Source organism: Podarcis liolepis (assembly GCF_965112155.1).
Source record: "Podarcis liolepis genome assembly, chromosome: 8".
Taxonomy (NCBI): domain Eukaryota; kingdom Metazoa; phylum Chordata; class Lepidosauria; order Squamata; family Lacertidae; genus Podarcis; species Podarcis liolepis.
In genome coordinates, this window is record NC_139560.1 from 47,553,899 (window position 1) to 47,574,701 (window position 20,803).

Genomic DNA, 20,803 nt, shown 5'->3' on the forward strand with positions numbered 1-20,803 from the left:
GCTGTGTGAAGAGAGCTTTACAGTTCTATTATATGATAAGATATTATGCTATTTATTTGCATTTTGTTATATAATTATGAGGCATAGCTGGCAAATTGTTGCCGTGTACATGTCTAGTGAGTGAGTTACTTAACAATATGCATGATAAGTTTCAGTACTAAAGTCATGTTAATCTGTTTATGTTACCTACAGTAATTCATTTCAAATACTAAGGCAGGTGCTCCAGTCATCATTCACTACTTGTTAAGCACATAAATTGGATCCTTATAGTCATCTCTGTCTGACTTATAAACCAAGAATCTTATAAGCAAATTGGTTTTAGGTTATATAAATTCACTGAAGTTACATTTCAGACATTCTAAAACCAATATATCAAAAAGTAAAATAAAATAAGAATGCTGTAAAATGTATAGACACATTACACCATGTATTCTAAAATATTTGTGTTTTATTTACAAGACAATTTTCAAACGGTTGGCATTTTAAATTTAACTTAAACTTGTCTATTCATTGAATGATTCACAACATTGTAACAAAGATCAATAGTTAGATGCAATTTTATTCTAATACTTAAAAATGTTAGTCTTAATTATTATTTAGAAATGCAATAGGTGATTTGACACACAATAATTTATAAATACATATTCTAATAACTAATTCTAACCCAATGTTATAAACATTTTTTGACCAATGTTAATTAAAATTTAACCTTGATAATAGAAGTGTGTTAAAAATGTGTGGGGAAATTTCTTTAAAGACTTGAACGGACTTCAGCCTTCTCTTACTGCATGGAAATCCCATCCTACAGTTCATTACAAATGCAATTGTAATCACTGAGACATCTTAAAGCATATCTGAATGGTAAGTTTGTATTTCGAACAAAACTGGTTCATTAATTCAGGGCAGGCAGGCTAAGGAAGTATTGAAATCACTTCACAAGCTTAAAATTTTCTTCTACCCAAAATGATCCCAAGATCATACATTTCCCATCAATTCCCTGAAAGCATTTGGGACTAGACATCTCTGGAAGAGATATACAGGACCTGTTCCAAAAAGCTGATGATTTTTTAAAGCAGCGTAACTGAACCTAAGCTCTGACACTAAGCTGCAAACCGAAGCACACTTCATAGCAAATGAGCCTAACTGAACATTAAGCCTAGCTGAACTTAAGATTGCTTTCCAAACAGAAATGCTTAGGATTGGGATGTAAATTTCAAACACTAAATATCACAGCTAACTGTAACGCAGCCAAAAGCTACAAATCTATACACACTAGCTAGGGGGTGACCTCCACTGAATTCAGTGGGATTTCGGAGTAAACACACATAGGATTGCACTGCAAGACTAGTGGAATTCTTACGTTACTGAGCAGGGAATATGGTATGAAATCATAACAAAATGCAGCTGTGTAACTCTAAATGCCTTAAGGGATACTGATACGTGTTGCCATTTTCTCTATCCTTTCCTAATCACATTCCCATCATCCCAGTTCCTCCAGGTTTCATGAAAAGGCTGCTCAAGTAGGCCTAGTTCTTACCAAAGTGTTGGGCTATACACTTTACAGACTGCAGGTCAAGCTCAAATGAATGCTCCCCATAAGGAAAACTACAATGTTCTGGAGAAGACTAGGCTATAATCTTTCTTCTTGGTGTCTAATTTTCCACTGAAGCAATTTGTATAGAAGAGCATCATTGTGAACTGCAACCCAGCATGAAGAGGCATCGTCTATTGAAAACCAGGTTGTAGAGTCTTTAAAGCTATCCTAGAGTAAGCTTCAACCCAATTGCCTGTTGTTCTGAACTATTTGCTTCAGATCTTCAAGCTATACCTAATTATCAATCATTTAAGAACAGTAAAAGAACCTTGAAAGAAAGCAAGGATTTACTACAGCTGACTGTAGCAGAGCAACACTGCCTTCCTTGAGATGATTTTCTCTACTTCTTTTCTTCCCTGCAACAATATGCCTTGGCTCCTTTTAACTCTGCACTGGAATAAATTATGCTGATGGAAGAGCAGGATGGTGGACCTGGGCATTCTTGGGCAATGGCCATGGAGACCAGAAAACCCTGGGGATGGAACCTGAGCTTGTCAAGTAGTATTTGCACCTTTCCAACTGTAAGCAGCAGTGCAACAGCTGTTCCCTGCCATTTCCATTTTCTTAGGGCTAGGCTCCCTAACAGAATACAATTAAAGGCCTCCTAAAATAAGACAAAGACAACTGTTATTTTTGTCTTGAGCTGAAGACAGGAATAGCAAAGCAAAATGCAGGCACATAGGTAAGGCGGGCCAGGGAGGAAAAACATCTGCAAGACAGAGAGTGGTTCTAATGACCTTGGGATACACCAACTCACCAGCTGAGGAAACAAGATAATTCCCAGTGTTCAGATGCCCACACAGCTACATTAAAAACTTGTAGTGACCATCACAGTGGATTAACAGACAACTGCAAAGAGCTATTATATAAAGACTAAAGTCATACCTTCATGAGTTTTGGTTAGAGGGACAACAATACATTTCTTATTTTAAAATGATTTTTTGCACTCATTGTAATTCATAATTTCAAAGTAAAAAAAAAACTGTTGTAGCAGACATTATTTATTTAAACTGTTCAAATACTCATTAATAGCCCAATCTTCAGGCCGATGGAACCAAAAGACTTGGAGTGACATACTTACATGGAACAAATTTCCACTGAAATCCATGAGGCTTACTTCCACATTAACAGCTGCAATCCAGTGAATCCCTAATGGGCACACCTTTTGGTTCAGCAGCTTCTCCTGTCACTTGTCACCATCCTGAATGGACAATCTCTAAGGTATTTAGAGATTCCCTTGATCACAGGAAGCATACTTATGATTGGGGTGCCAAAGCAACTGAAATCAATGGAACATAAATAGTTTAAATTGAAATATTTTAGTGTAATTTCCCTGTGCACTGGAGTGTAAGGCCTTCCATTCCACATGCGTAGAGTTTACTAGACATGCAATGAAACCCAGAGTTTTAAGAGGAGTAAAATACTGGCTAGAGTCTGACTCTGTTTTTGATTTATGCCTGGACTGTTGCCTAAATCAAAGCCTTCTCCCATGTTTAACGTCACTGATAGGATAGTTCTTTGCTGCAAATTTCAAACTATATTTCTACTCTCAAAATCCCTTTAAAAATACTTTTTCCAATGGTGAGTTATCAGACCAAACATTTTTCAACTTGTGGATTCTTCTGCTTTTAACTACAAGCTATAGTTTCCAGCTGTTGTTCTGCCTCCGCAGCCATAGCTGCTGCCTGTAATTGTTCTGTTTCACTTTGGAGAGCACTGGTTGTGGTTACTTGTTTCCTTTCGCTGTGCATATTGTTCTCATGTCTCTTTAAATCAGATGCTTTGGCAAATGCTTTAGTACAAGAACCACAGACAAAAGGCTTTTCCCCTCTGTGTCTTCTTTCGTGGTCTTTCAGGTGAGACTTGTGCTTGAAAGCTTTGTCGCACATGTGGCAAGCAAACGGTCGTTCGTTACTGTGAACCCTCTCGTGCTTCTTTAGGTCTGGAGCACGAATGAAAGACTTCCCACATACTTCACAGCTATATGGCTTATAGCCTGTGTGGATCTTTAGATGCTCTTTCAAATGGGCTTGGGTGGTAAAGCCTTTAGTGCACATTTCACAAACAAAGGGTCTATCCGCAGTATGAAGTTTTTCATGTTTTCTCAATCGTGCTTCATCTGAAAATGTTTTGCCACATGCCTGACATGCAATCTGCTCTCTGTGACCATAAAGCAAATATTCAAATTTCATGTCGCCAGCTGCTGTTGTCCATGCTGGCGTCTGCTCATCCTTGACTTCACTGATGCCATCGTTAAATGCTAGAGCTTGAGGAGTTTGAGATCCTAGTTCTTTTGTTTCGGCAGTGTCTATGGACTCTACTTCCTGACCGTAGCAGTTCACTTTTCGAACCTCTTCACTGCCCAGCTCTTTCAGAATTGCTTCCTGAACTCTCAGAGTCGCAGTTGGTGACTTGCCATCTTCTTGACTGGGAGGGGTTCCTTCCATTGTCATATCTGATGGGCTATCATCATGATCTCCAATTTCTTCAACCTCATCGTCTTGGTTATCATTAGATTCACCCATTGATCTGTTTATTTTAAGACAGTACTTATTTTTTGATTGCGAATTATCTTCCGGACTAGAAACATCACGTTTCTGAGAACAGAGTTTGTCCAAGAATCTAATCCCAAGAATCTGACCAGACGACATCATTAAATTAACGTCTTCTTTTTTAACTGAAATCTTGGCTGTGTACATATAATTTAGCACTTCCTCAAATATATCTGACCGAAGGAAATCAATCTCTATTACTGATGAGCTGTCAACTTCCAGTTTTTTGAAAAGCTTTTTAAAATAGGTACTACAAGCAGCAAGCACACACCTGTGGGCCCTGAATTTCACGTCTTCAACAACAATAGCGATGTCACAAAATTCTCCTTCCAATCGCTGCTCATTTAATGTTTTCAGAAATACAGTTTTGTGATCGTCGTCATTATATTTAATGGTTTCAGACATACTGAGGAAAAACTCCTGCAGAAAAATTATGAAAAGATTTATTTGTAAGCTACTCTGACCAAACAAAAGACATTTTGAGAAATGTAGTATTAGATCTGAACTTTATAACTCAGATTTGCTCAACATTTCAAGCAATTAATAACCTTTAAGAATCTTAATACAGTGGTACCTCGGGTTACATACGCTTTAGGTTACATACACTTCAGGTTACAGACTCCACTAACCCAGAAATAGTACCTCGGGTTAAGAACTCTGCTTCAGGATGAGAACAGAAATTGTGCTCCGGCGGTGCGGCAGCAGCAGGAGGCTCCATTAGCTAAAGTGGTGCTTCAGGTTAAGAACAATTTCAGGTTAAGAACGGACCTCCGGAATGAATTAAGTACTTAACCTGAGGTACCACTGTAAACAAAAAGTTGATCTACCTATTATTGTATAAGCATCACAGGAAAACAACAACAACAGTGCAATTCTTCTCTAAGAAAGTGGGCAAGTGAACTGTGGACCACAGTCATAAAAACTCTAGGATTTCCGGCTTGCCTGCAAGTTGTCCACTGGTCTGGATTGAACATCATCTGGGATAATGAAAGGTTGCATCTCAACCCAATGCTCAGCAGTGCGGCCAAACATATAAATCCTTCCTTCCAACTATATTAGGAAGGCAGCAACAACAAATCTGAGTTTCACGGGCAAGAGCTGAAGCAAGAGGAGTAGAAAGTGCTGAGAACGGGAGAGGAAGACAAAAGTGAGGAAGAGGAGAGGCAAAGAGGAAATGGTCCTCCCTTCTCTTCGCTCTTCCCAAATATGCCCCATCATTTCACTGGCAAACTTGTACAGTCATACCTTGGAAGTCCAATCGACTTCCAAAGTGTGCTTCTGATTGGCTGCAGGAAGCTCCTGCAGCCAAACGGTGCCCCGTTAGACATTCAGCTTCCAAAATAACCTCAAGTATTGGAAAAGTCACTTCTGGGTTTCGATTGTTCAGGAGCCAAAATGTTTGAGAACTAGGTTGTTTGAATACCAAGGTAAGACTGTATAGGCAATTACCTAATGACTAAAATAATTTACTGAAGCAGAAAATTAAGGAAATGCAAAAAAGAAATATTAAGACTGTACCATGAACAATGAAGGATTTTTTTCTTAATATCTGAACAAAATGTTGACGGTAGGTTAACCTTTATCCTGAGGACCCTGAACCTGAAAGAGAAAACGATGAGGTATCTTTTAAAAGAGTATTATTTTTCTATTATCCCATTTTTCCTTTAAAGAGAATGGTCTACCAGGTTGTCCCTTTTATGATGAGTTAGAGGAGGCTGAGAGGACTGGTGAGCTTCATTGCTGAGTAGGGATTTGAACCCAGATCTGACTCTGTAATTTACACCACACTGGCGTCCATGGCTTTATTGCTAGTATAGTATTTCTACATTAAAATCAACACAACTTATTTCTGAAAGCAGAATCTTTTCATACTTGCAAGGACAAAATGCACAACAGATCCTATAGTTCCATATAATCCTACTCTCTCACAATTTAGGCCACAATTTCAAAGATAGGCCATTCTCCCAGCTGAGGTTCTGATATCAGAGATCAGGCATGTTCAGGGTAGTATAGTTGTAGACTAGGCCCTTCTATGCCTTTAACGTGAACATCAGCAACTACTCACCTATAGGCCTGCAGGATATTTATAAAAACACTAGTAACTTGTGTGGTGGAGACTTGGGGAAGAGCAGGAACTGCACACATATGTGTACGTGTGTGTGTGTAGAGAACAGGAATGTGGCTCATGTACATATGATTCAAAGGGGGGGGAGTTTCAAATTGTTGCAGCTATGGATAACTTTTATTAAGCAAATTATTTTTGCAAGTATATGAAATATTCCACTGTAAAATCTGGTACAGCAGCAACTGTATGGAATTTTGAAGGGAAATATATAGATGTTTTTATCTCTTAAAGCATAAATCGTTGCCTCTCGGGTTTCTAGTTTTTATTTTCATTTGTTCCACTTTTTCTGTTTCACAAAATCCAAGCAAGTTATTCATTTGTATCCGACTTTGGTTGCTCACAGCCATTAGCAAAGGTGTTACCATATGTCTGATGTGTGTCTTGCCCAATACATGTCCTGTACGCTTGCTGGCTTTTATTTTCGCTCCAAATAGCATTGCAATGCAATGTTGCAGGTAATGTTTAGCCCAGGCTTCCTCAACCTCAGCCCTTCAGATGTTTTTGGCCTACAGCTCCCATGATCCTTATCAGGATCAGGCATGTTCAGGGTAGTATAGTGGTCAGGAATGATGGGAACTGTAGTCTCAAAACATCTGGAGGGCCGAGGTTGAGGAAGCCTGGTTTACCTTCACAAAAGCAAGTAGTTTAGACTTGTGTGTGAAAAAAGTCGTCATGGGCCATGCCAAGAAGATGGGATCACCTGCCATTGTCAAGCCCACAATGGTTGATATTGCAGGAGGTGCTTCTTTAAATACTTTGGTCCAAAGCCATTTAAGGCTTTGTGCGCTAGTACTAGCACCTTTAATTATTACTATTAACAGACAACCCTAGGAGCGGATAAGAGGGGATGGGTTGCTCACCCTAATGAGATGCATCTGCTTCCTTCATTATCAACATTCAGCATGCCTTCAAAAACATTCTTGTTCTCCTGATGACTGAACTGTTACTGGAAACTCTGAGTTTCTGAGTGTTACATTTTCATATACTTTTCATTTTAGGGAATTCAGACAACACCTCTATCTGTTCAGCCCACGTGAGACAGGGTTCTTGGGCAGATGGCTTGGCATATCCATCTGACAAATCAGAGCAGGAGGCAGGACTAGTACAGGTGGCTCTGCAACCCACACATCAAATTTCTTGAATATATTGGGAGAGGAACCATCTGAGCGTAACTATTGTTAAGCTTGCTAGATTTAAGAAATACAGTATGACATTTTTTATATAAAAAACCCTGCATGTGGGAATCCTGTTGCAATCAATTAAGATTTTCCCCATGTTAACAGATTTCAGTTTTGTTTATTTACTGAAATGCCTACACCTACCCTTCAGTAGCCACCCAGCCTTCTCAGAGTAAGCAAATATATTCAATCTAATGGAACTAAAGCAAGACTAATAAAGCAATCCCATAACTGTCTGCTTGCATCCAGTTCAGTAGCTTCGTCTGAAGGTGATCTTAAACTCCTATATCTAGGGATATATAAGTTTAAGATCACCTTCTAGGGACCTTGGACAAGCTACTTTTTGATGTACTAAGTATTTTAGTTATCAAAGATACCACTTTAAATTTACTCACATAACTTTTTAAATAAAATGTGATGACGTACACTTTTTGTGCTTTTAAAGGAAACTAAAATTGAGATAAATCCTAACTGCAGCAATGTTTATTTAAAGAATATGTTTTACTACCATCGCAATAAGCACCATAGACTAGTTTCGTGAATACACCCTCAAACAATCCCCCACCCCAACCGCGCGCCCTAAATCAGATTTGAATTAAAGAGGGCGAAAGCATAATAAACACTCTTACTCGGAAATCAACACCGCGACAACCATTATGAGTCAGTCCCGATTCCTATTTGTTTCGTACTGAACCGATGGCGATTTTTTCCTCTATAGGCGAGCAAGAGCGTGCATTCGCGGCGTGCACGTACTGGAACACAACTCCTCCTCCGGCAAGCAAGCGAGCAGCGCGCGAGTAACCATGGAGCAGACGTGCACGGTGCATACTCGGTGCATGCGTGCTAGTGCCCGTTCGGGGACGATGCCTGTGCCCCCGCTAAGACGGGGCTGCAGCGGAGTGGAGCGCACCCTCGCCTCACACGCGCGGCTCCCCCGTCCTATTCCGCCCGCCACCGAAGAGGCGGAGCCCAGCAAGGCCCGCGCGCGCGGGAACGGGGCGAAAGGCGCTGCTGGTCCCGCAGCCGCCGCTCGCGCTCGCTCGTCAAATGGGGGGCGGCGGAGAACGGAAGGAAGGAAGGCGGGGTGGGGGCGGTGCGGCAATCTCGGGCGCCGAAAGCAACCGCTTCCCACCGGAGAGCGCCCTTGGCCGCCGCCGAGAAGGCGGCCCTTTCCTGTCGGGACTGCCCCGAGTGGCGCGAGGCAGCCTAGCAGGCCCGAGCCAGGCGGCGCGCGCCGGAGCAGCTGCTGCAAAAGGGCGGCGCGCGGCGGAGCCTCCCCAGTGCACCGCCCCTCCCCCTCCTCCCGCTCGCCCGGTTCCGCCAGCCTAGCCTCGAGTGCGCGCGCAGATGCCCCTCGCGCTTACCTGCCACGCTCGGCGAAGGGACAAAATATGGGGAGGGGAGGGGAGGAGGAGGGGGGTGGCCGCGGCCGCAGCAGCGCTCCGCTCCGAGTAAAGGGATATTTTGGGGGGATTGGGGGGGGGATGGGATGTAAGGGGAAATGGCGCGCGTCTCTGACCGTTACCGCCGCTTCCTGCACGAGCATTCAGTGCGCGCGCGCGGCGGCAAGAGGAGGCGCGCCGGAGGCGGGAACGTGCATGCGCGGTGCGAGCAGGGCGCGCCCCCCGCAGGGAGAGAGCGAGAGAGAGGAAGGGCGGGTGCTCCGATGAGGAGGGAGGCCGCTCATTCGCGCAGGTGGCCTGGAGGGGGCAGAACGGGGAGCCCGACCAGCCATTCTGAGGCGGCCTCGGCGGGCTCACGCACACGGGAGGGCCGGCCGGGCGCTTTCGCCGCGCGTCGCCATGGACGGGGCCGCGCCGAGAGTTGAAGCGGCCTCGAGAACCATATTAAAGTGCGTGCGCGCGTGCGCGTCTCTCGCTCCCATTCTCTCCAGAGAGAAGCGTCTTGTCTGCCTCGGCGTGTGAGCGCGCGCGCGCCATTGCTCGCCGGTGTGATGTCAGAGCGAGCGGTTACGTGGGAGGGCGGCAGTGCCCGCTTTTGCTTTCGCTCAGGGAAGCGTAACAAAGCCGCGGGCTGAAAGCCCCGAGTCTCTCGCGGCTACTGCAGTCGAAATCCTCCCCAACACAATTCCATGGCTGTGCTATCCGGGTCTTTGTGTCTCTCCGCTTCGCCTGCATCTGCCGTTAGGTCTGAGGGGGCAGAGCGGGCCGCGCGCACTTCGCGCCCCTTCGCGGAGGTTTGGGCTCCTCAGACTTGTCTCCTTTTCTTTCTGGTGAATATCCTCGTTTTTCTCGCGCCCCCAAGAGCGAGAGAGAGCCTTGCATGTATGTGTTCCTGTGCTGCGAATACAGTATTAAAAAGATAAAAAGCACGAGTTTCCTGGTTGGGAGGACCTAACTAGACTTACTGAAAATAGTAAGTGTGGTAGTGTGGTATTCTAGCAAGCAAACAAACAAACATATATATATATATATATGCTTTCCGCAACCAGGTACAGTATTCAGCAGCCCTTGGTACAGTATTCAGCAGCCCTTACATGTCCTTTATCCTTGGGTGCAAATTAGTTTGTGAATGAAAGCTTTCAGGCTGCTGAGCCACTAGTGCTCGATCCAGGTTTTGTGAGGCCCTTGAGCAACAATACCTCAAATATCTGACCTTGTGCGTTCTTTCAAGATATCGTAATCTTAATCCTCTATTCCACCACGTCCAAAATCGTCTAGTGGTTAATTTATTCTCTCCTTCCTAGGGCTCAATCTATATATTTTAAGTTGGCCCCCTATTAACTGGCTAGAGTTCGGTGGCAAAGCATATGCTGTGCATGCAGAAGGTCCCTGACATTTACTGGGTTTTTAAAATTTATGTATATTTATTAAATTTGTATACTGCCTTTTATCCAAAGACCACAGTTTGGTTCACAACATAAAAATACTAAATAAGAATACTAAATATGTAACAAACAACAAAAACAAATCAGTAACTCCCACTTCCACAAATGTGTTTAAAAACCGTAGATGGTTTATTTACCCAAAGGCCTGGTTCTAGAGAAACATTTTCAACTGGCACCTAAAAATACTGTAATGAAGGTGAGCCTCTCTGGGAAGAGCATTCCACAAGCAGTGAGCCACCTCAGAAAAGGCCTGATTGCAACGTATTTTCAAAAGCTCTTTGACCAGTGAATTTTTTTTTTTGCTGTGAAATCATTTGGAAGTAACGCCATAGACTTTCAGTTTTGCTATTTAAAGCTGAAACAGGTGAATTTTGTGAAGACCTTTCCCCAGAATAGTGATTGAGGTTTACCCTAGTGCAGAACTGGTCCTGTTTCGGGTTTGTATGCGATTGTTGTATGTTAGGGGTTGTATATTTAATCGTAGAATCATATAACTGTAGAGTTGGAGGGGACCATGATCATGCAACCCCCTGCAATGCAGGACTCTTTCCCAGTGTGGTGCTTGAATCCTTGACCCTGAGGTTAAGAGTATTCATGCGGTACCAACTGAGCTAAAGCTCAGTGTAGAATAGAAAGGTGGTAGAAGGACTGGCTGAGCATTCAGATTCTCGTCTGGCCACACTTGCTTTAATAGGACTGTATGCTAATTTTTAAGTGGGATTTTATTTTAAAATACAGGTTTCGCCCCACTGTACTTATTTTGTTTCCTGTTGTCTCTTGAACGTAGGGCTGTTGCACACATTGAGAAAGCATTACAGCTGTTTCTGTCAGATTTTTGAAGTGTAATTCATGTACAGTATCTAATATCATGAAAAACACCTTATGAATTATCAACTTGTTTGTGTTTTGGACACAATAAAAGGTTGGAGTCCATGTTTTGTTGCTTTCTGAATGAAGTTGAAGTAGCTGGGGTCTATGTAGATTGGGTACAATTCTATGAACCCGTAATGAAACCACACTGAACACATTGGGGCTTGTTGCAAAAAATAATAAAATGCAAAAGAATAAATTATTAGAGAGCCAGGCACCACCCCACACATTGTGAAATGCTGCCTTGAGTCTCCCGGAACCTAGTCTAACAATTATAAACATTTCACTACATTGGCTTTCTTAAGTACATGGACCTTGTTTTATTGTTTAGTAATTATTATATACCGCTTCCAAAGCAGAGAACATGCAGTATACATGCTAAATAAAAGGCACTGGATTGTGGCCTTCTGTTTCAAGTTATGATTCTCTCACATACCCTCCAAATGTCCCAATTTTCCAGGGGCAGTCCCAGAATAATGAAAGCCATTCTGGATTTTGATTTGATCCCAGAATGTTCCTTTTTCCTCTGCTAGTGTTGCTGTTGCTGAGCTCAGGGAGTAGGATGAGCTGGCACTTGTCCCGAGTTACGACAATGGGGGTAGCAAGGGAGCATCCAATTGCCTCTCTGTGGCTGTTACTGCTGGCCTCCTTCATTGGGCATTTCATAGCTGCTGGAGAGTGGACCCAGACCTGCATGATACGCCAGCTCTGAGTGGCAGGCGTGGGCAGGGCTGCCCTGGGTGGGAAGAAAGTTACAGTGGAATGGAGATTGAAGTCTTGATTTTTTTAAAAAAATGCTTTGTGTGGCAGCGTCTAATCTTGCCCCCTTCTAAAATTTATAAAATCAGGATTAAGCGGTTTTCTCAGAACAGTGGAGGGTGTGTGTGCTGTGTCCCATTGGTGTAGTGGTGGTAGCATTTTCCCTTCTTCTGATATGGAATGCTGTGGTGAGGGGACAAAAATGGGGAGCTGTTAAGGGTCAGGCGGCGGGGAGTGAGAAATGTCCCTATTTTCATCTGAGGAATGTTAGAAGATATGTTCTCATGCTGCAATGTAATAACTATACCCTTCCATTTTGGAATAACCAGAATTTTTTATTTTATTTTATTGCGGCAATCAGTGAACTCATCCAAGACATTTATGGCTATTTTAATATAAATATGAGTAGAGACAGGAATCCTGACAGAAGGTGGGGCAGGAGAGGCAGAAGATTGCAAATACAGCCCTTACAAGAAAATTAGTTGTGCTCTAAAGGATCAGTTATATGCAGAAATGGAGAATTGGTGGAGCAGGAAACTGCTGAACTGGCAGTAGAAGCAGGAGGGTTTGGGAACATGGACAAAGGATAAAGACAGTGTCTATGGCCAGAGGAAGGATGGGATAAAAACTAGAAGAAAACATAAAAGGACTTGGCTTAAAAAGGCCCAAACCCAGAAAAATGTGACCAGTTCAAATATGCAGTTTTGGGTTGATCACAATTATCCAGTTTATTAAATGATTTCTTCATGAAGACAGCTAAGGTTCAGTTTTTAAAGCTGACCTTCAACATATAAATGCACATTTAAAAATGCTTATATTACTTCAGCTTAGTTTCTTTCATAGTCTCAGCGTTTAGAAACATGGCTGTTAATTTGTTTCTAGGAGTATTTTATTTTATTTATTGAATTTATATACTGCCCTACACCTGCAAGTCTCAGACTAGAACATGTTGATTTGGAATTCAAAATGCAACATGTTGCATTTCAGTTCCCCCATTCTGGCTGTAGCCTTTCAGGATGCCAGAAATCTCACCCAATTGCTTTTAGGGCACCCTTCTATCGGACATAGCATTTTTATAAGAAAACAAGAACTTACTATCCTTTCTTCCATGTGCATGCAAATGTACTTTTCACCTGGGGTCTGTGGATCCTGGCGACTATATGTAGACATGTACATATGCTGTATGTATTTGTTGACACACACCCCAATTTTACTACTCTCTGGCTATGTGGCATGACCCTTTATCACAATAAGGCAGAACTGACAACCCACAGGGCTGCATCTTCAGAAATTATGATCCCTGTTGTAATTAGAAGATTTGCCCTTGTATAGTTCTGTAAGAATGATGCCTTCAAACAAGGCTAGTCTTGTTACAGTTACTTTGTATGGATCACTACATGCATAAGAGCTGGATGAAGACCAACAAACAAGAAAAGACTGAGACAAAAGGCAGCTGTTAGAAACAGGCAAGAGCTTTTTATTTCATCTGGCACAGGATTAGGCAGTCAACCCAAAAAACAATCTATCAAAAAGAAACATTTATTTCCCAGGAAGTACCCCCACACAAAGTTCACTAACATTGAGCCATCATTGTGCACTTCATTCTTATTCTAGCAGTGAGTACCCCTTTGAAGTAGAGAAATCTTATAAATCAATGAATTAGCTTTTGATAGCGTTCTTATTTTGATATGCCATGCTAAAATGTAGGCAATGTAGCAATAATTGTGGACAGAAGATTACTGTCCAAGCACAAATTCTGTGCAGAACAATACAGAACAACCCTATGCACGCTTACTCAGAAGTAAACACCACTGTGTTCGGTGGGGCTTTCCCCCTAAGTTGTGTGCTTAGGATTGCATCCTTTGGGTGGATTCTGATGCCGTGCTTCAAAATAATGATGATGATACTATTGCTTGTGTAGTGCAGCTTTCCCAAGCCTGGTACTCTCCAAGTGTTTGGACTACAATTACCATTTCAACATTGTGACTATGCCTGATGGGAGTTGTAGTCCAAATTATTCAACATTGCGACTACGCCTGATGGGAGTTGTAGTCCAAAACATATGGAGACTACGTAGGGGAAGCCTAGTGTAGCGGCAACTGAAGGTATAACATTGTCACATGTACCACTGTTTGATTGTCTGAAAGAAGCTGATACTGTTTTTCACTATGACCTGACCTAGTTCTGGGAATCCACCTTTCAGCCACTTAAAAATAACTTTCCCCACATTTTAATAGCAAGTTTGAAACTGAGCTATGTGAACGTGTTGTTACAAATGGAATAGTGGACCTGTTCAAGGAAAGATACTTTTATCATGGGACGTATCAGTTAAACTGACCAAGTAGTACTTATTTATTTTTTTGGCTGTTTTATAACCCACTCTTCATTAAAATCAATATGAAAGGCTTACAAAGCAAATATTGTGACAATGGAAAAGGAATCTGGTTTCAGAATCTATTTTTAAACGCTTGATGCCTTAACAAGGAGCATGGTCTCCTATCCCATCAACAGCTGCCACAGGTAAAAAGCTGATTTGGCATTCACAGAAATGTAAGATTATACTTGGATACTCTATTCCAAAACAGCACAATATGACGAGGGAAAGAAACAGATAATCTAAAGCCTCACATAACTAATCAATCTATGCTTGTTCACTATGTAACAGAAGATGATTGTGCTGGAAGGAACAAGTTAAATATGCAAATACGAAATCTTCAACAATAAATTAATTTAAAATGATTGGATGAGGGCTGCTTCCTACATTATAGGAGGAAGAGAGTTCCTGTGAGTCAGGTAGGAGTGGAAACACAACATATTAATGTCTGTATTAATTATGTAGGATAGTAGAAGGTGCACCAACTTACATGTGTTATTAGAGTAAAAGAAACACTTTACAGCACAATCATATGCACATTTAGAAGTAAATCCCATTGTGTTCAATGCAATCAGCATTGCATTCTTATACAGAAAGCTACCTATTCAACTGGGAATGTATTTTGCAAAATTTTCACTGTTATGCATTACCTGATCGTGATTTTCACTGGGTTAGCTAAGTATATTAGCTATTTCTCCATGATATTTACAGATATAGGAGTCACTTATTAAAATATGCCTATTGATAGAATATGGAAGATAGTTCCAAGAAGAAGGTCCCAAAGACAAGACAAAACCTTCATCCCAATTGAAAGCTTTGTAGGAGCTGCAGTGAACAAAGGGGACACAAGGATGGAGCTGTCCCCAGCATATTGGGCATCAATGAAATGGCTAGCAAACCCATCCCAGCCTGTGGATGTGTACAGGGCCAGTGGCAGATTTGTGACCTAGCTGAGAGAATGTGACACCAACTGTGAGCTAGACATCAAGCAGCCATTATTTATCTTGCTCCTGGCCATTGGAATCACAGAAAATGTGATGGCCATGTATTAGCTCGCTCATAGGTACCAGTTTATACTATCAACCACCATGCATTCCAGCTGGGTCACAAGCCCATGGTGGCCCTGCGTACTCCTATAGATGATCACTGGGGTGGAGTGAGCACCTAAACTTGGCCTGAGATTCCACACATGCAAACACTACTGGACAATGGTTCTTAATTTTTATATAATTTATCTATAGATTATTTTCTCTTGATATATACTCTTTAAAAATATTTTTTTTAACTTTTGATCTGTGCTGAGTCAGTTTTACTTCACAGAAGCTCCTACCACTCAATTCAGTTGGAAATCTGTGAATTTGGCCTTTATCAGTAAAAATAGCCATACAGATGGCTGTTTATGTATTTCAAAGGCTAAAAAATAGACTTTCATTTTTTCCTTCAATGAAAGGATACCATGAATGAACTGTGAATAGAAAGCTAAATCAAAACAGTAAAGGACATGACCCAGCCCAAATTAAGTAGTTTTAAGTCCCACAGCTTTTAGCAAGAGAACATGAAACACACACTTAACTCTCTTATTGGAATGGAACTTAGAAGTGCTTAACTATGGCTAGATTGTGCCCAGATTATTTGCTGAAACAAATAGTGCTCTAAAGTTTTAGAATAGAAAATATAATATATATATATTTAAGCTAATACTCAAAAATAGTTAGCTGGTTGTACTATTACCTTTCGCTAACATGAAGCACATTACAGAGCTAAATTTCACACAAGAAATTAGAGGGCACCTATTGTATGTGCAAAAATTGTACAGAAGGAATATATTTGTACAATATTTCTTTAGGCTTGCTCTTCTATTTGTACCCATCTAAACACCATATTGTGGTCAATTGGAAGAATGTCTCTGTAATGCACATTAAAATGCCTGTTACATTAAACAAATGGTATTGATGTTTGAATACAGAAAACATGTTTTTTAGACATAGACAAATACAAATTTTGGTGCGTTTACCACTTTTATTTCACTATGCAGAAACATACATTCACCATGTGTTGTGATGTGACTGACAGTGTAATGAAGACAGTATCCCTCAAGTGAATGTGATAACCAATACCAAATAATGTTTAGTAGGTGTTCTGTACAGTTTAAGGCTTAACTCTGACCTAGGAAATGCTGACCAGACTCTGAAAATAAACATTTTTCTCTGAGAACAGAAGGGAAATCAATACAAAAAATGTCAAAAAATCAGACTAATATTTCTGAAATGGTAAGGAAAACACACATTTTCTTTAAAATAACCACAACGTAATTTATAGAATGAGGGTTTGTGAAGGGTGACTGAATTTCTAATTTTAAAGTCTGAACAATGCTAAAATTATTACTATCTATTAAAGGTCTCAAACCAGGTAAACAAAGCACATTTTGTAAGCATTTAAATAAGATTAGCGATTTGCCATTGTTTATTGGACAAGAGTAATAAAACCAGATGAAAACAATTATATGATTCAAGTTGTTTACTGAACAGTGTGTGTTATTGGCACATCTAACGTGATAAAACATTATACACAGTACCTATACAGCTTCTAGCATTTCAGGGCAATCTTCACTTACCCTAAACAAAAGTTTTGCCACCTAAGAAACTGTGGTTTGTTTAGATTTTCAATAACTGAAGGCATGAACTGATTCATGTGTAGCATGAGATCACTGTTTTATATTGTTGATGAACGTGCAGGTATAGATGGAAACTTAGTTTAGGAAAATTAAAATGCTGTGTTTTTTGTAATTTGTTCATTGCTTCATGCAAATATTGGGTTGCTAATGCTGATTCAGATTGCTGTAAATGGGACGATATTTCTGCCAGTGTCTTTAGTAACAATCAAGACTGATTCTTCCACATTGAAAATTTCTCTGGAGAGATGCAAGCCTGCTGGATTAGAACCAAGGTTGTAGGCTCTGGTATTCCCACGTATGACTGAATTCATAAGGAAGCTACTTTATTCCTGCAGTAGAGAGAGTGTAGTTAAGATCTGGAAGCAACTGATTTAAAGCAGTAAATAAAACAAAAGTATTACAATGATTGCCACTAAAATTAAGACCAGATTCAAAGCCAATTGCAGTTAATGAGATTATAATTTGTATGAGGAATGTTTCAGGCTTATATGCTTTTTTTCTAGAACAATATACAGAATACACTAAATTATTCTTGAATTAATTTAAGATTCTGAGCTTTATGAGGACAGGGATCTATCTTTTTAAAAATGATTAGATGACAGTAGACAAAACAAAGCCCTTGGATATTTTAGACCAATAAAAAGATATGCAAATAAAATTTGCATCTCAATTATTTAAAGAGTTTAAAAATAGGGAAGGAGCTATAGTACAGTAGTAAATCACGTACTCTGCATGGAGAACTCAGATTCAATCCCTGGTATCTCCTATTGAAGGAACTAAGGAGATAGGCTGGAAGGATCCTGCTTGAGACCTCAGGAAAGCCAATGAGTACTAGGCCAGGTGGACCAATGGTCAGATTCAGTAAGGTATATTGAATTGAAACGATTGTTGAATGTTCGGAACAGAAAATTATCTTTAGCTCTCATTTTACTAAATGGGCCTAACAAAGGATGTTTTTTCTTTATCAGGTACTGATCTACTGGCCCTGCCTTTCGCCTCAGAACAGCTTTGTCTCCTCTTCTCTATCATTACCACACTTCTAGCCAGCAGTTTGTAAATCTGCTAAGGCTACACAATGCACTGTCCTAATATTCCATATGAAAACATAATTTATATCATTATTTGTGAATACTTGTTGCTTGAAAATTATGCTGTCGATTCAAAAAAGCAGAAAAGTCTTTTTCCCCTCCTTTTTTTTGCACACAACATTCAAAGCCACCTACAGATGATGTAGTAATAAGAGCTCTTGCATAGCATGTTAGTATGCACAATATATTCTAGCACATGCATTCAGTAACTGACACATTTTCAAGATGCCCATTTAGCCAGAATTTGTCAGCATGCCTTTATTGAATTGCAGCAATTAGAAAAACTATGAATGTCTCCCTTCAAGAAATAATGTAATTATTTGGGACGAACACAAACAGAGACAAAGACATTCATACCAGCAATTATTTCTCAGTAAAACTGAGAAAATGATATCATTTAAACGAAATGTCAACCATACCTGAAAGTCTAAAATTAATGTTTCTGACCACTATATGGTAAGATGCAGCTGTTTTATTTTGCAGGCTTTTTATGACATTATTTTATGAAATGCTTCCCTTCCCCCACAAGCCAAATGCATACAGTCTTTTCAGCTTTGGAAATTGCAGAGCAAGATACTGGATTGCGGAAAATGCATAGCAACCAGCAAGCAGACAGAAGCAAATGGGTTTCTTCTATTTCTCTAACTGGCATTGATAGGGAGAGTGGGAGAAAGCTCTGCCCCCAAAACATAACTTTCAGAATCACTGTTTTCACAAATGCCAGAGAGAATAAATAGAAAGGGTTAGAGATGAACTATGAAGGAAGAAATGATCTTTGACACATGCCAGCCCACGAGTGCCTGGGAAAAATCTCATCTTCTTACCTGTATCAATCCTCCCCATCTTCAGGTGTGATTTCTGTTTCTTTATGTACCACTACTTTGGTCACTGACATGTCAGGGTGCTGCTCTTTGGCCTCTTTAATTGCCTGAGCCAGCGCCTAGCCCAAGGAAACCACAGAAGGGCAAAAACAAGAAGGAGGTGGAACATGCATGATCAGTAGCAAGGTGAAGAGAGATTCATGATAAATTACACAATTTGCAAATGAGGAAAAGTGATTCAAAATAGGAATTTCATCTTTGATCTAAGTACTAATAATCCAGTTTAATTTAAAGGCATGCCAGTACTAATACTGCTTTTTTCGGTTTACAGTTAAAAACAGCAGATTAGCTTATGGATAGTTTTAGTTGCTTATAGATCATACCTGATCATGGTCAATGTCTGCATCTCCTGTGATGACTATTCGCTTTTCAATTCTTGTTTCTGATATGCCTCCTTTCACTGTCTAAAGGGAAGGAACAAATGTAGGCTTCAAATAAAACATACTTTTTGCTCTTCAAAGAAGGGGAAAATCCTTATTTGAGTTTTGCTGAAAGAAATGTATGTTGAGTGTTTCAAAATGGTTGACATCAATTATAAATGTATTTCTGTAGAATCTGTATCTAATATTTTGTAATGTTGCTTGTTTGTTTGTGATGCAGTTTTGGACACCTCTTAATATATTGCAACCAAATTTTGCATAACAGTTCCTGAGATAAAGGAGCAGTTTTGCTTTTCTGCTAAATGTTCATCCTGGATCAGGACAGCAATCACTCTTTCCATCATCATCGTTGTTGTTGCTGTTGCATTTATTAGTTGCTTTATACAGAAATAAATAGCTCAAAGTGACTGAACAGAATAAAATACAAACTAATAAAATCTATTAAAAAGTATATGGTCCAGGCAAAGTGGGGAGGGTACTCTGTGTAACTGTTCACAATGGACTGCTGCTTCTTTTCCATTTCTGTATTGGCACTTAAAGCCACAATACATATTATTTTTTGTCAGCTATTTTGTATAAACAAAAACAGACATTATAATTACAAATAATTACAAATGAAGTGTGTGGCTGTTGCTTGTGCCTGTAAGCATATGAGATAATAATGTTTATTACTGGTCACTACTGAATTCTTCAGAATTAAGCCAAGAAAGGTCATTGCAATAACATCTGAGATGCACAACTGTTTCTAGTAAATATCCCTAAATCAACTGCTTTGTGAATATGCATGTAAGATGAGCACAGCAGCAGATCTGGCACTCTTTATAAAAACAACAACAACAATAATAATACAGTGGTGCCCCACAAGATGAATGCCTCGCAAGACGGAAAACCCGCTAGACGAAAGGGTTTTCCGTTTTTGAGCTGCTTCGCAAGACGATTTTCCCTATGGGCTTGCTTCGCAAGACGAAAACGTCTTGCGAGTGTTCCAATTTTTTCCCGCTTTCCCCCCCTTTTTCTAAGCCGCTAAGCCGCTAATAGCCTTTTAGCCGCTAATCCGCTAAGCCTTTAATAGCCGCTAAACCGCTAATCCGCTAATAGGGTTGCTTCGCAAGACGAAAAAACCGCTAGACGAAGAGAGTCGCGGAACGGATTAATTTCGTCTTGCGAGGCACCACTGTAATTTCTTATTTATACCCTGCCCATCTGGCTGAGTTTCCCCAGCCACTCTGGGCAGCTCCCAATCAAGTGTTAAAAACAGTACAGCGTTACATATTAAAAACTTCCCTGAACAGGGCTGCCTTAAGATGTCTTCTGAATGTCAGGTAATGACATCTGATGGTAGGGCATTCCACAGGACGGGTGCCACTACCGAGAAGGCCCTCTGTCTGGTTCCCTGTAGCCTCACTTCTCACAATGAGGGAACCGCCAGAAGGCCCTCGGCGCTGGATCTCAGTGTCCGGGCTGAACGATGGGGGTGGAG

The 20,803-nt window shown here is 40.7% G+C and overlaps 2 protein-coding genes and 1 long non-coding RNA gene across 57 annotated transcripts in view; 1 reads left to right on the forward strand and 2 right to left on the reverse strand.

Annotated features, from left to right (window-relative positions):
• Positions 1-428: 428 nt before the first annotated feature.
• Positions 429-9,077, reverse strand: ZBTB14 (zinc finger and BTB domain containing 14). 2 transcript variants are annotated; one of them, XM_083518763.1, is made up of 3 exons: positions 8,814-9,077; positions 5,665-5,745; positions 429-4,566 (listed from the first exon to the last, which is right to left on the reverse strand). In XM_083518763.1, the coding sequence occupies exons 2-3, from the start codon at positions 5,665-5,667 to the stop codon at positions 3,223-3,225; spliced, it is 1,347 nt and encodes a 448-aa protein (XP_083374889.1). In that variant the 5' UTR covers positions 5,668-5,745; positions 8,814-9,077; the 3' UTR covers positions 429-3,222. The 2 variants fall into 2 exon arrangements, with proteins under 2 accessions (XP_083374889.1, XP_083374888.1); XM_083518762.1 differs by having other exon boundaries at positions 8,079-8,993.
• A 151-nt stretch (positions 9,078-9,228) lies between these two features.
• Positions 9,229-20,803, forward strand: part of LOC310714007 — a 50,047-nt gene continuing 38,472 nt past the window's right edge. For 2 of the 5 annotated variants that reach the window (XR_014529506.1, XR_014529507.1), the window contains exon 1: positions 9,593-9,682. This is a non-coding gene — a long non-coding RNA (uncharacterized lncRNA). Of the gene's footprint in view, positions 9,302-9,592; positions 9,826-20,803 lie in introns of those variants that run through there. The other 3 variants (XR_014529505.1, XR_014529508.1, XR_014529509.1) reach the window with 3 other exon arrangements.
• EPB41L3 (erythrocyte membrane protein band 4.1 like 3) overlaps positions 13,381-20,803 on the reverse strand; it is a 141,832-nt gene continuing 134,409 nt past the window's right edge. For 43 of the 50 annotated variants that reach the window (XM_083518536.1, XM_083518550.1, XM_083518540.1 and 40 more), the window contains 2 exons: positions 19,267-19,347; positions 18,554-19,002 (listed from right to left, as the gene is read on the reverse strand). In XM_083518536.1, coding sequence (XP_083374662.1) covers positions 18,892-19,002; positions 19,267-19,347 — 192 coding nt within the window. In that variant the 3' untranslated portion in view covers positions 18,554-18,891. Of the gene's footprint in view, positions 17,304-18,553; positions 19,003-19,266; positions 19,348-20,803 lie in introns of those variants that run through there. The other 7 variants (XM_083518552.1, XM_083518554.1, XM_083518553.1 and 4 more) reach the window with 1 other exon arrangement.